Genomic DNA, 13,594 nt, shown 5'->3' with positions numbered 1-13,594 from the left:
GGATTATCATGTATGTCTGCCTATTAGGTTATAAGCCTTTAAAACCATATAGCTGAGAAGAGCAGTATATTGTGAAAAACCACATGGAGAGAGAGGCTATTCCTGTTAGAAAGAGGGGATTATTTCTCCGACTGCCAAAAAGGAGGGTGGACTGTGGTAGTTTTGTTTTACAGCTGAAAACATAATTGATCAACAATATGCTCGCTCCTTTTGGGACAGGACTACGTGTCTGCAGTCAAGCATTTATCAGAGGGCACAGGATGGCCAGATTAGCGGACAGATCTTTTGTCTGCTGTTACTAGAGGCCATCTTAGCCCAGGTCTGTAACGCAGGGCTCCCAGCTCCTCTTTTTTGCCATGCTGAGCTGTTTAGGGGCGAATCTGTCTGGTGGTTCTAGCAGAAAAGGAGTACTTCAACATAATATGCCTGTTTCCCTTTCCAAAGTTTTATTTGTTCATCATTATTCTTGTCTGATGTACCTCCTTTTTTTTTTTTTCTTTTTTTGTCTTTCCCCCCTCATTGCCTTCCTTAAAGAAACCAAAGCAGGAACGGGAAAGACTTTCCTTGACATTATTGTTTTAAGTGTGATGTCATTATATAGGGAGCAGAGTTTGACACTTTTCATCGTGAGTAATCTGCCTTTTAGCTTAAGTGCTGGGGAAGCAAATATTGTGACATTTTAGAAAGTCACTGGGATAATACTAAGTGTCTTTCAAATACAAAATGGTAATTTACATTTGAATGCCTTGGTGTCTATTCCTGTTAGGAACAATTTCTCTGTCCTACTTACTTTAAAAGACCAAAGCCAGGAAAGAATCAAGAGGTTCTTTAGAGCAATTTAAATCATTTTTAACAGGCTGCTGTTTATAGTGCTTACTTTGTTGCAAATGGGGGATACTTACACTGGCCTGTTTGACAGGAAAAACTGTCTTCAAAGCGGGTAAGTGACCTTTGGCCCGCGTTTGAATGTTTTTATAGCAGAACCCCCAAACATGCCATGAATCAGACCTAGCATTATACAGCATCTCTCTGTGTGCTCTGCTGTAGTAGTGCATGTTGTGGTACCTGATTATAGAAGGCAGGTTTGGTGCTTCTCTAGCTTGCCAACTACAGGAAAGAGCATGGAGTTGGTTTCAAAAGAAAAAATCTGCTGCTTCATCGTTTTGCTGATAAAATCCATGTGATTGTTGTATATGGGGAGAACTAAGTGGTAGCTTCAAAGTTTCTGAAACCTATGTGTCACAGCACTTTGGTAAAGCAATTTAAAAATAAAGCCTTCTGTATTTCTTGATATGTGCTGTTATGATTGAGCAGGGTAATTAGACAGCATATTGTTCACTAAACAAAACACTTCTATGTGACATACTTGAATTATAGTGGTTATTAACTGACAAATCTCTATTATTCATCTTGCTGTATGCCTTAAAGATTGCTGGATCAGCAAGCTTAACAAATATCAATGGACAGTGCTGATTTAGGGGAAAAGTGGTGATGTTTAATTGGTCACCTTCTATGACAGAAAATGCCTTGTGTGGTTTATTATGCTGAAATGAAATGGTTAAAATGTAGGGTTCATGGCTAGTTTAAATACTGTGCTGCTACTTCAGAATGCTTAATCTGAGACACTAAATGTGAATCTAAGGTCTGTTTTAAAATAATAAGCAAAACCTCTCAGTTTATTTCTTTGTAATGTTGCACTTCTGGATTAGTATAGCAGAACAGTTCTGGATTAGCATGATCCTAGAAATATACTGAATTTGGCTGAAGAAGAAAATTGGGTTCTGTTAGGGCTGTGTTGTGCAGGCTCATAGAGGACAACCCCAGCCTTAATTGAACGACATTAAGCAGACAAAAATGGGAGGCAGAACAAACAAACAAACAAAAAAAAAGAGCAGCTGAGCTAAGGTGAGCGATCAGGAATGTGATCTTTCGAGCTGAGTTTACCAGAACTGGGCTTACTGGGCTGCCCCAGCTTGTGCAGTTATGTTCGGCTTTCACTGCCATTCTGCAGAAGAGGATGGAGGTGGCTGGAAGGCTAAATATGGCAAGCACGGCTGCGTCGCTGTGTGGAAGTTCTTTAATCTTGGTGAATGAAGGAGTGCCGTTCATCACACTAAAACCTTTTCATGACTCATTAATAAACTTTCTTTTATCTAATTGCAGTGCTTTAGTAGGATGCAGTATAACCTCAGTGTGCTAGTAAAGAAAAATTAGATTTTCTCGTCATGAAAAATGCAAAGTTACTCATTGAAAAGCTTATAATTCCAGTAACAAATGAGGCATGAAATATATTGTCAAAAATACAGCACCCAAAAACATTGGTGGTAAATATTTTATCTTGGTGCTAATTAAGATCTTGAATTTAAAACTGAGCATTCTGAATTTTCACAATAATAAAATTAACCTAACGATACCAGTGTAGCCTTAGTAACATGCACTGTTATTTTGGCCAGATTCTGTCCTCAAATTGCGCATTGCTGATGGTGGAGGATGTTCATAGCTAGCAGTAAGCAAACATTTCTTCTTGTCTTCATAGCGCCTTTTTATTTACTTAGTAGTTGATTTAGGACCTGAAGACCAAATAAAAGCAAGCTTGTGGTTTCATTAACAGCAAGGAAAAGAGTTTAATGTAAAAAGAAAAAAAAAAAAAGCCCAATTATTTCCCATCCCCACCCCGCTCACTTGGTTTCTTAATTTGACTTTCCTTTAACAGGAGCTGTTTAATTAGCATTAGATTTTCTAGTAATATGAATCTGAAAAATGTGGTGTTTTGCCTTCTCTTGTTATTTCATTGATTTTCTTTTGTTTTTCAGATCCTCTTTTTTAGTATAGCTAGTGTACCTTTAATAAGGGGCATTTTCAGGCCCAAATCTGAAGGATAAACACTCATAACATCTTACGAAGTTTTAAATAGTAGGTGTGATTTTAAAATAAAAAATAGAAATTCATAGCTCGAGAGAGAGCATTTTTATGAAGGAAGCGGCGGTTTTGCATGCAGCCGTACTTCTGTAGCCTGTTTAGGTTGTGTTTAATTCCTGGCAATGATGGAAGCTGTTGGCTGCCTGTCCTGGAGCATCCAGCCACTGTCCCGAAGGCGTTTCGACGGGGTCTTTTCTGGGGGTGCCTGTGCAGTTTGATGTTCCCTCTAGTGTTTGAGGACTGGAAATGCTGAGTCTGATGATCGTCTGATTGCTGCAAAAGGCCAAACACACTCTCTACCAACTCCTTGAAAGCCAAGGACAGGGTTTTATGTCGGGAAAGTCAAAGGGAGGGAATGTGGGGGTTTGACTTTAATTTCAGTGGGTGTAATTGCTGCATTATCAGCTGACTTAGTCTGTGTGCCGTGCTCTGGATGACCTTTGGAGTGTAGGACCTGAGTCTGAATGGCTTCTGTGTCATCACATCATGTTTCTCCTTACCTCTATGGGCAGACCAAATGTGGAGCCTTTCTAAGCAGAATTTGATTTCGGTGCTGCTTAGATGACTATCTCCCAAGCTATTTATTGGTTTCATCAACACAGTAAATTGTCTCAAGTCTCCTGAAGAAGTACTTACAGAGATTTCTATGGCTGATTAATTGCAACAGTTTGCTAGATAAGAATAAAGACAAATGATTATTTAAACCTGCTTATGTACCATGACTCTTTCTTCCTTGATTGTGGTAGAGTGCCAGCTGATGAAGACAGAACGACCTAAACCAAACACATTTATCATTAGATGCCTCCAGTGGACCACAGTAATTGAAAGAACATTTCATGTGGAGACTCCAGAGGAGCGGTATGTTTCATTCATATTTAATACATAAACTACTTGCAAAAGCAGATGCAAGTGTTCAGCATTAATAGCGAGTCCTTTGCTGAAGCTCTTATTTATCAGATGATGTACGTCTAGACTGAAAAGCAACAAATATTTTTTGAGCGTCTCAGTTTCAGAGCATTCCAGTATAAAAGGTACCATAAATGGGGTTTCAGGGAGTGGATTTTGAGTAGTATTTGTAAATGAAGTGTTGTTACGTTGGGTATCCAAAGCAGACAGATGCAGGTGTGCGCCAGCACACAGGTAGTTATTTCTGGAAACTTAAGGTTCATTTCTCACTGGAAATGTTGTGGTATGTGAAATGAAGGGTTTCTGACCTGGGAGTTTCTGGAAGAATGAGCACCAGTGAAACAGAGATTCAGGCAGAGTTGAGTTGTATCGAAATACTGACCTTTATAGAGTCTTTTTAGACACCTTGTTTTTAAAGGAAAAAAGTTAGTTGTGTCATTGCTGATTGCTAATGTTTTATGCAAATTAGATAATAAAGGTGATAGTTATCTGCTGCAGGTGCAGATTTCTGTTTCAGCTGTTAGGAAACAAAGCTAAGAGCATGCATCCTGTGTTCTCATCATTGGAGAATTGATCTCTTACCTCCTGAGAGAACAGTTTTCCAGCACAGCTATTCTACAACTACAGAGTATTTAAATATTTACTTGCTCTTCAGGAACTGAATTTAAATTATTCCAGTACCGTTGCCCTAGGGGAAGGGGTATTTTAAAACCATTGTCCTCCCTAGATATGAAACCGGTACATGTTTATTTTGAAGACCAGCGAATTCAGCCTAATATTCTTTGCTTTTTTTCTTGCACAGCCTTTGCATGCGCTGATTAAAAGGAAGTTCCTGTTTATTGCTTTTGATTCTATTAGAATGATCAGAAGGAGGTGAACTCGAATTAAAAGCAAAGAAAAAGAAACCGGTCCTTGTTTCTTTTAGTAACTTTTTGGTCAGTGACCCTAAAGCAAGTGAATAACAATTTCCACTTGGGGGAAGATTGTGTTGCAGTCTTGTTTTGTTCCCTCCTAGCCAATTAAGTCAGCTTTGTAACACTTCAGGGCTCAGAGTGTTAGTCACCTCTGTCGTGTAAGCTTGAGACTTGAAAGCTGAGGGTGAAATGCTGGTCTCTCAGAAATCAAAGATAATCACTCCAGGAGAGCCGAGATCTCAACCAAGTCAGTAAAAAATCTTAAAAGAGATGTGAAATGTCTTTTGCTTTCTCTGTGCCTTTAAAACCAACACTTGTTTTTTGAGAGAGATACAGAGATAAAAATATAGAAGAAAAAGTTCTTCTTGTAATCACTCTGAATATGAAAAATTACCAGTAAGTAAAGGAATGTGTTTGTGATGGTGAATGAAGTAGTCTGTGCTGGGAGTATAGGGGGAATGTTCAGAATGTTTAGCATTACCTTGCTGCCCCAGACAGGGCTGGATAGTGCATGTTCAGACAAAATCACAGATAAAAAATGTACAGGGTGGGAAAGACCTTATGTGTCATTGGTGCAGTTTTCATTAGAATATTACATTGGGTACCTTTTTGCATGGACTTTGCTTCCTCTGGGGTGATCTGCTTCTTCCGTCCATCACAAACTGAAATTCACATGTTCAGATATGATATTTCAGATTTTTTTTAATAACGTCACAGAACCAGTGAAATGTTTTACATTGCTAAGGATGGTATGGCTTCACTGCAGATTGTAGAGTTGTTCAGTATTGGCTACTTCTGTTTCTGCCGCAGTAGCAAAGTTTTACCTGCACTGTTTTTGGGAGAAGAGTTTAGCCAGTGCCCGGAAAATATGAATTAAACACTATGTCCTTTTCCCTATGGATGCAAAGGTAGTAAACCATGGTAAATTCACATAGCCCACTGAATATGTCTTCAGCCCCTCTATGCCTTAAAGCCTGTCCCAAAACCTTGTAAAACCTTACGAGCTGTGTGCTTTATGTTCAATAAATTTGCAGTGAAATGAAGTGAACGCCAAGAACTTTCACTTCAGTAGTTTCCAAAGGTGTGAAATTTCCCAAAGAACACTGGAGTGGAAGTGGTCTCCATGGATGTCGAAGGGGTCAGTATTAGAGCACCCATTGCTTGAAACAGCTGCGGAAACTTTTATTATGACCAAGACCTGTGCCTGTGCCTAAGATAAAATGTCACTGCTTTTGCTGACATTCTGCTAAACTATACACAGGAATTGCTGTACTTCTGTCATCATCTTCAGAATAGAGGAATAACTTGACTGTCCTGGGCTTTAATACTTTCTTCTAGAATACCCCTTGCCATTAAAATTCAGGATATGTGTGCAAAGAGGTGGCACGGTGACCCCAGCAGTTAGATATGTTTGTTTCAGTGTGCCACAGAAGTGGAGAAGCTGTGTTTAATTGCTTTGTGTTGCATGGGAACCTTTTGCTTTTTGGTTTTGGCAACCTGTTTTTGTTACGTAAATCTCTATTACCAGGTCATATCTGTAGCCACTGATTGAATGCCTGTTAGAAATTCTGTTCTCAGAAAAGCCTTGTATTGTATCCAGACTGGGAGAACTTCAGTTGTTTCTTGTTTTTAGTATGATTTATAAAGGTTCTTGTTAAACGTGCTCTTAAAATGCATTTTTACAGAGCTTGGAAATGCACATGATTCTTTGTATGTTGCATTGATTCATCATCAGAGAACGTTAGTTGCTCTGTATTCCTTTGTGACCCTTGCCATGGCAGACAGTAATCTAACGTCACAAGTAACAAATGTCTTTGATTATATATTGCCAGGGAAGAATGGACAAAAGCCATCCAAACAGTAGCAGACAGTCTCAAGAAACAAGAGGAAGAGATGATGGATTTTAGATCCGGCTCTCCCAGTGATAATTCAGGTGCTGAAGAAATGGAAGTTTCTATGACAAAGCCAAAACACAAAGTGGTAAGTGAGCAGAGCCAGGAATAACAGTATCTCTAGGTCTTCTTGAATGTAGACAAGGAATAGCCATCAAGACATACCTGTTCCCATAACAATTACATGGTTGTGGATGCTGCTTCTGGAGAAAACAATTATCTGATCTTAGCAAGTACCAGGCAAAGCCTGTCTGGGTCCACTGGAGTTCTGAGTTCAGATGTCGTCACTGGGTGGCCTTTAAAGGCCAGCTCAGGTCTGGATTTGGTTTGCCTATTTTCCTGTGGTACAGGGCCTGAAATCATAGCTCCTGCTGGACCATGTGATGGTGTAAACTTTTGCAGGTTGGTGCAAAGATATTCCAGTGGATTTGCGGGATTTAGGGTGGGTCTAGTGGATTTAATTGCTCTGGATTAAGGGTTTAGGCTAACTCCCAGACAGATGCTGCAGTGTGTGTCCATAGTGTTCCTAGAGCTTGGGTTTTTGCATCAAGCACAGCATTGCCTGAATGCACAGGGACAGCTCAGCAATGGCTTTCCTTGAAAGGAGTATGTGCCAGGGGAGATCTTTGCCCTGTAGACCCCTTTTAGCTATCTGTCTTCAACATCCCTTAACTTCTTTCTACCCCCTTGTGGTCTTCTGTTAGGTTTCCATTGCCTGAACCATTTCCACCCACTCTTGTAAGAAAGAATTGATAGAACCTTCTCCCACGTGAGTGCTATGTCGGCGGATTGTACCAAGGCACTTCTTTGTGTCCTTACCTCACCATCATCATCCCCACTTACTTTCATAAGTTTGTTTCAGTTTTGGGAAAACGGATGAAGTTTTTAAAGAAAAAAGATATCCATCCACCAGCGTCATCACTAAGTATGTGTGTCACTCTTGTGTCACAGGAGCAGCAATTGTAGCTGCCATTAGACTTCTGTGTCCTTGACTGAAGAGATTACCATTCTTACTGTGCAGCTCTTCATAGAAATGCAAGAACCAACTTGTTGGTCAAATATACACGTTCTTCTGAGACAGTGACTGTCTCTGGGCATGTTAGTGAGGATAAGCAAAATGATTACTGGGGTTCTGGATTCAACAGTATTGGAATAATGATCAGAAAGTCTCCTCATCCAGCTTTGGGAAAGAATATGGAGGAACTTTGCTGTTGGGAGCATCTTAAGTTTTTTTTCTGCCTGAGGCTGCAGTAACCTTTGGCTGCGTAAGTCTCACTGTTGCTGTGTTGGCAGTGGTCATTGGTGTGACAGTACGGAGACTATCCTCAGCCTGCAACAGATTCTGATCTCCCCCAACATTTTTTCTAGTGGTGAGACAAATACGAGTGAATGGCTAATCTGTGAGGCAGGTTTTTTTCTGTGAGTTTTGGTGCTGTTCAATGAAGCACAAGAAAGCTGGTCCCCTAGAGCGGTGGGGAACATCAGAATAAAAGAATGGGTTTAATCTCTGGAATTAGAGCAACGTGTGACTTTTACTAAAAGTCTGCGCTGACAAAGTGGTCAAAATGTCTATGGAATAATCATATGTTGAGTGGTACTTGCACAGTTGAGTGTTGAGTCATGTGAGAGTGTTCTCTTAATTGAAAGCTTACGGTTTTCCCTAAATAGTTTTGTCAATTATCTTTGGGAGTGCACTGGTACTCATTTTTGTGGAAGAATCACTTCTGCTCCTGAATTCTACTAAGCAAAAGGATTAAAAACCTCACATACGCAATATATGCAAAGCATTCTCATGTGAATGAGAAGTTCTAGTCTGAGAATAACGTACTTCTTGTTGGTTCATGTCATTCAGTTCTTGTTTATTTGTATCTTTAACAGACCATGAATGAGTTTGAATACCTTAAACTACTGGGAAAAGGCACTTTTGGAAAGGTCATTTTAGTTAAAGAAAAAGCAACTGGACGGTATTATGCTATGAAAATTCTGAAGAAGGAAGTTATTGTAGCAAAGGTGAGTAGATGGGAAACGGGAATGTAGTTCATCCTTGATACAGCCTTCGGGAAAGTCATACCAAGGATTCTCTGAGTACTTGTAGAAAATTGCGCTGTTAGTGTTTGAAATGAACCCCTGATTTGGGGAATCGCTTTGCTGATCTCCTTCTGCTTGTGTTGCAGGATGAAGTAGCGCACACGCTGACAGAAAACCGGGTTTTACAGAACTCGCGGCACCCATTCTTAACGGTAAGCATTTCATCCTCTTGAGTGTAACTTGACATCGTGACAACCAAGGCTTTCCTTATTTTTTCTATTTATTTGTAGAATACATCTGAGATCTGTGTTTTCAGAGCAGCTGTGTATTTTTGTACCTTTCCATTTTTGGGTAGCATAAATTAAAATGCTTTTTCAAGCCTTCTGATTCTTGCAGAGCAGGTCCTCAGTGCCTCTTAAAGACAGCATTTCAGGGTGTGGTTTGACTTGCTGGCTCCCGTGTTTAATGGCTTCTATGTCCGGGAGAAATATCTGCTTTCCTTGTCCTCCAGATGCTTGGTCTCTTCTCTGTAGCAGAGATCAGGGTGATCCTGATCTTGTGACAAACAAATTTAGGAAGATATACAGTGGGGGGAAAAAACCCTTTAATTTTGCCTTTTATTTGTTGGGTTTTTTTAAGCTCCCAGAAGCAGCTTGCTATGGAGTCAGAGCACTGGTAATGCCAGCCAAAGGATAGTGGTGGGAGCATGTGGGATGGGACAGGAAAGAGCAAGACCATGCTTTATCTGCTGCTTTCCTTTTGGATTGGCACAGCTGTAAAATCAAACCATATTCTCAGTTTAGTCCTCCAACGCCAGCATTTCCCTGGGTTGAGTTCAGATACCTAAGTTCCACCTCAAGATTGTTTCTAGTATTTGTTACAAGTTGGGTCTGAATTGTTTCCAGCTGCTTAAGCCCTCTAAGAGACCAGTGTAGGATCCTGGTTGTTTCCTTTGTCCAGGTACACAAGGGCTTAGCTGGAATTTAGACCTTTTAAGCGTGGCCTCTGGAAGTAAATATTGGCTGTATTGGGTATAATCAGGAAATGTTTGTTGGCATGTCTTAATACCTGATCCTCCCTTTCTCTGCAAAAATATGACTGGTTTAAAAACGCCCTCTCTAGTAATGAAGACAATGATACCGTATGTGGAGTTTTCTTTTCTCTGATTTTCTTTCATAAACCCAAATATCCAAAACAAGGGCTGTCTTGAGAGGTCAGCTACAAGACTAGGTTATGACCAAAAAACTTAAGACTCTGACAAACAAGTTGATGTTACTCTTGCCACAGGAGCACATGTGACAGCACTGTACAAAGGCACCTTGTGACGCTCCATCACACCCTCTGTCTGGTCTGTTTTTGTGAATTGCTCACAAATTGGTATTGACAGCATTGCTCAATCCTCTGGCAGGTTGTCAACAGGGAGCAGTTGCAGGCAGCAGGGCAGAGAGCAGAAGGCTGGTGTGTCTAAATACATGTGTTTCATGTAAGAGGGCTTGTAGCCAGGACAGTAAAACCTTGAGCTCTGGCGTTTGGTTGTGGCCCCTTGTCTGTGAGGTGAAACTGTGGGAGCTTGTGGCCTGGGGAGGAAGCTTCAGAGCTGCTACTGGGACGTTTTGTATCGCTGCTAACGAGCCAGGGCTTTGTCTCACAGCATTATAGATAGGCATTGCTGATTGCTTCTGCAAGGGAATGTTTTAACGTTTTATTCAGTTTATTTAATGAAATAAGCTGGTGGTGGATCAGTTCTCAGCTGCAACAGGGAAGTGTAAGTATTATATAAGATCCGAGGACAAAAAGTCCATTAAAATAGAAAATCTCATCTCTGTCAACATTTCTGAAAATCTATTAAAATGCTTTTATAACTGTTGGTGTGACCTGTCTTCTAAGTTTTGGTTTGAATCTGTTTCAGGCTTTAAAGTATTCCTTTCAGACACATGATCGCTTGTGTTTTGTTATGGAGTATGCTAATGGAGGGGAGGTAAGGGAAACGTAAAAATGTTTAATACTTCAGGATTTTCCTTTACTACTACTAATTCTGCTTGATGTTATTTAGCTGAGGTCCATGTTTGCAATTCCAGTTAATCCAAGTTGTCCCAGTTAAACAGCTGTTTGCAGGTTTAACTAATACTAAGAATTAAGACTCTTAATTTTCTTAACTCCATTTTTAGAAAATAGAGGTTTTGGGTGTAGCTTCATATTTTACGTGACAGTAATGTTGTAATCTGACATCTAGTAATTCAAGAAGGCAAGGCTGCTTCCTAGTTGCTCTTTGGACAACTTTTAACACTTTTTAATGAATACTGTCAGCGCTTGTTACTTTGGAGGGAGAACCAGAAATAGCAAGCTACTGTTAGACAGTCAAGAAGGGGAAGCTGGAACATTAACAAGTCTCTAAATCATGGATTAAGCTGTAGTTTTAATGTGTAAATGTAGTTCAATCAAAATGAATTTTTGTCATTTTCTGTACATACAGGAATGTGCAGCACATAGACTAGTTATCAGTGTGCGTCTGTGAATATGAAATATAATTGTTTGTTTAATGTATGATGCTTTTTAACGCATTTGGGAACCCAGCTGGGTGAGGATGGGAAGGGGGTTTCTCTCGGGTACTACCACATTCCAAGCAGCATGGCCTGCAAAGTGCGAGACAACTCAGAAACGTGTGCAGTCTAAGGGTAACAAATTGTTGTTCTTGTAGTTGTTTTTCCATCTGTCAAGAGAGCGTGTCTTTTCTGAAGACCGGGCTCGGTTTTATGGAGCTGAGATCGTTTCAGCACTGGATTACCTGCATTCAGAGAAGAATGTGGTTTACAGAGATTTGAAGGTATGTAGAACAGTAATTTCATAGGCTTTGGGGGTTTGGTCTTTTTGGTTGTTAGTCACAAAAGCAAATGAGCCTGAACTATTAGAAAACCTTTCCTGACTGAACTTTTACGTAACAGTTATTGCAGCTGTTGGATGGCTGAACACTTGTATAGTCTAAGAGGTTGTACAGTGCAGTTATCAGGACCCTGGCAGCGTTTAAGAGAATATGAAGGGGTACCGAGCTTCTTGGGTTTCATTTTCACTCGCCTGCATATGTTCCAAGAGAAACCTTGCTGGCTCTTCTGTGTGGCGGAACATAATCCTGGGCTCTTCAAGCCAGGCCTTAGCAGATAGCTGCATATTCGTACTGCGTGGCTGTTGTGCTTCCTTGCAACGTGCTGCACAGCACTCTCTTCATAGTACCTGCTTGCAGTTAGAAAATCGGGTAAGCTTGAAGTTGCTGATTTGTTTGGTGAGCACAGAAGGGAAAAAAAAAAACCCCAGTCAGACAAGAAATCTGCAAACCAGCTTGGGAAGTTCTTAAGGAAAATACAACAATAGCTTTCCACACACCCCCACCCCCACGTGTTTGCAGGAGAGGATGAGGGGATACTGGTAGTTCATGTAACGTTTTCAGGCTATGTCATAGTCATTCTGGGATTTCTGCTGGGATTTGGTCTCCCATATCACCATGATTTCTTTGAACGACTGCTTTATTTCATACACAGTGGAAACTCTGCCCTGAAATCTGGATGACTTTCTCAAAAATTAGTGGCATATGCTAGGATGAATGCCACGTGCTGAGTAAATGTATAAAGTGATTCTCATGTGAAGAGTCTCTTTGGAAATGGTTCTTTAGCCTCCCTTGCATTTGATTTTTGTTTCATTTGCTATCATTTGCTGGTACAGGATACTTCATAAAATCACGTAGAGTAAAAGTAGGGATGGAGCTGTATGAAGAAGGGGAATACTTCATATACTTTTAAAAAAACAGGTGTTCTGCTTGTGATAATATTGCAGAAGCATAAATACAATGCCTGCATACTGCGTTGTTTTTGTATATATGATCAGTTACTCAAAAGACTGCAAATCAGTTACGTAAGGTTCCCTAAAGAACCGAGGAAAGTGACACAAATGTATATTTACATCATACCTGCTTTGGCAGGTACTATGGTTCTGACCCCAGTGAGAATGAGGTTGAAAACTGATCTGCAGAAATTATCTTTCGTTGGCTTGCTCAGGAGCCATGTATGTTATACATAGTAATGTCTTTCATTTGGATTTTCTTCTCAGTTGGAAAATCTTATGCTGGATAAAGATGGACACATAAAAATAACAGACTTTGGACTATGTAAAGAAGGTATCAAGGATGGAGCAACAATGAAGACTTTCTGTGGCACTCCAGAGTATCTTGCACCAGAGGTACACCTATGTTGGCTGTTGTACTAAATTATCTTCTCAAATGCCATCCATGATACCAGCATGGATGCTAAAGTAAAGAAAAATTCCTGTGCCGTAATGTGTTCATGCAGTAACTACTGCTATGTCAAAACACATACTGAGAATCTTTTATTCATCATGTTCTGGGACTTATCTTCAGCATAACAATATGTAATAATTTTTGGGCAGGGTAGTATTTTCCTTCCACTTCAGGCAATATTTACATTTTACTGGAACAGTGCTTGCTGCTTGTGTCAGAAATCTAATTAAAAAACCCGGACTTCTAAATAACTTCAAATATTACATGATGAATTGATGCTTCTTTTGCAGTTTGTTTGCTGTGTGTTGGCCTGTTTGAAAGCTATCAACAGGACTTTGCTTAAGATGTAAAAGTATTGTCCAATTCTTTTACTCTTTGAGGATAGTATAAGGCCATGTTTTCAGAAAGAGGACAGACCAAGCTTTTTCTGCAGCGTTTAGAATGGTATGCATTAAAAGTGCTGACTGTTTTGTGACTGTAAGAGCACAAGATGTTTTCTCAATGTTAATTTGAACTTTTCAGTTTCGGAAGAAATAAATTCAAGCAGTAATCTCTTGATCAAACTGTGTATGTTTGGGGGATTTTTTGGTACTAATTTTTTTTTTTTTTTTTAATGTGGAATGCAAATGTGAGCTGGCAGCTTTCATCCT

General features: G+C 40.0%; 1 protein-coding gene across 4 annotated transcripts in view; it reads left to right on the top strand.

Moving 5' to 3' along the window:
• AKT1 (AKT serine/threonine kinase 1) overlaps positions 1-13,594 on the top strand; it is a 74,775-nt gene that overhangs the window by 42,443 nt on the left and 18,738 nt on the right. For all 4 annotated transcript variants that reach the window (XM_055717070.1, XM_055717071.1, XM_055717068.1 and 1 more), the window contains 7 exons: positions 3,666-3,777; positions 6,572-6,719; positions 8,510-8,641; positions 8,806-8,871; positions 10,569-10,637; positions 11,358-11,483; positions 12,758-12,886. In XM_055717070.1, coding sequence (XP_055573045.1) covers positions 3,666-3,777; positions 6,572-6,719; positions 8,510-8,641; positions 8,806-8,871; positions 10,569-10,637; positions 11,358-11,483; positions 12,758-12,886 — 782 coding nt within the window. The remainder of the gene's footprint in view (positions 1-3,665; positions 3,778-6,571; positions 6,720-8,509; positions 8,642-8,805; positions 8,872-10,568; positions 10,638-11,357; positions 11,484-12,757; positions 12,887-13,594) is intronic.

The sequence above is a fragment of the Falco cherrug genome, chromosome 7, assembly GCF_023634085.1.
Source record: "Falco cherrug isolate bFalChe1 chromosome 7, bFalChe1.pri, whole genome shotgun sequence".
In the NCBI taxonomy this organism is placed as follows: Eukaryota; Metazoa; Chordata; class Aves; order Falconiformes; family Falconidae; genus Falco; species Falco cherrug.
The sequence above is the reverse complement of the archived record's forward strand: the minus strand, read 5'-3'. Positions and strand labels throughout refer to the sequence as shown.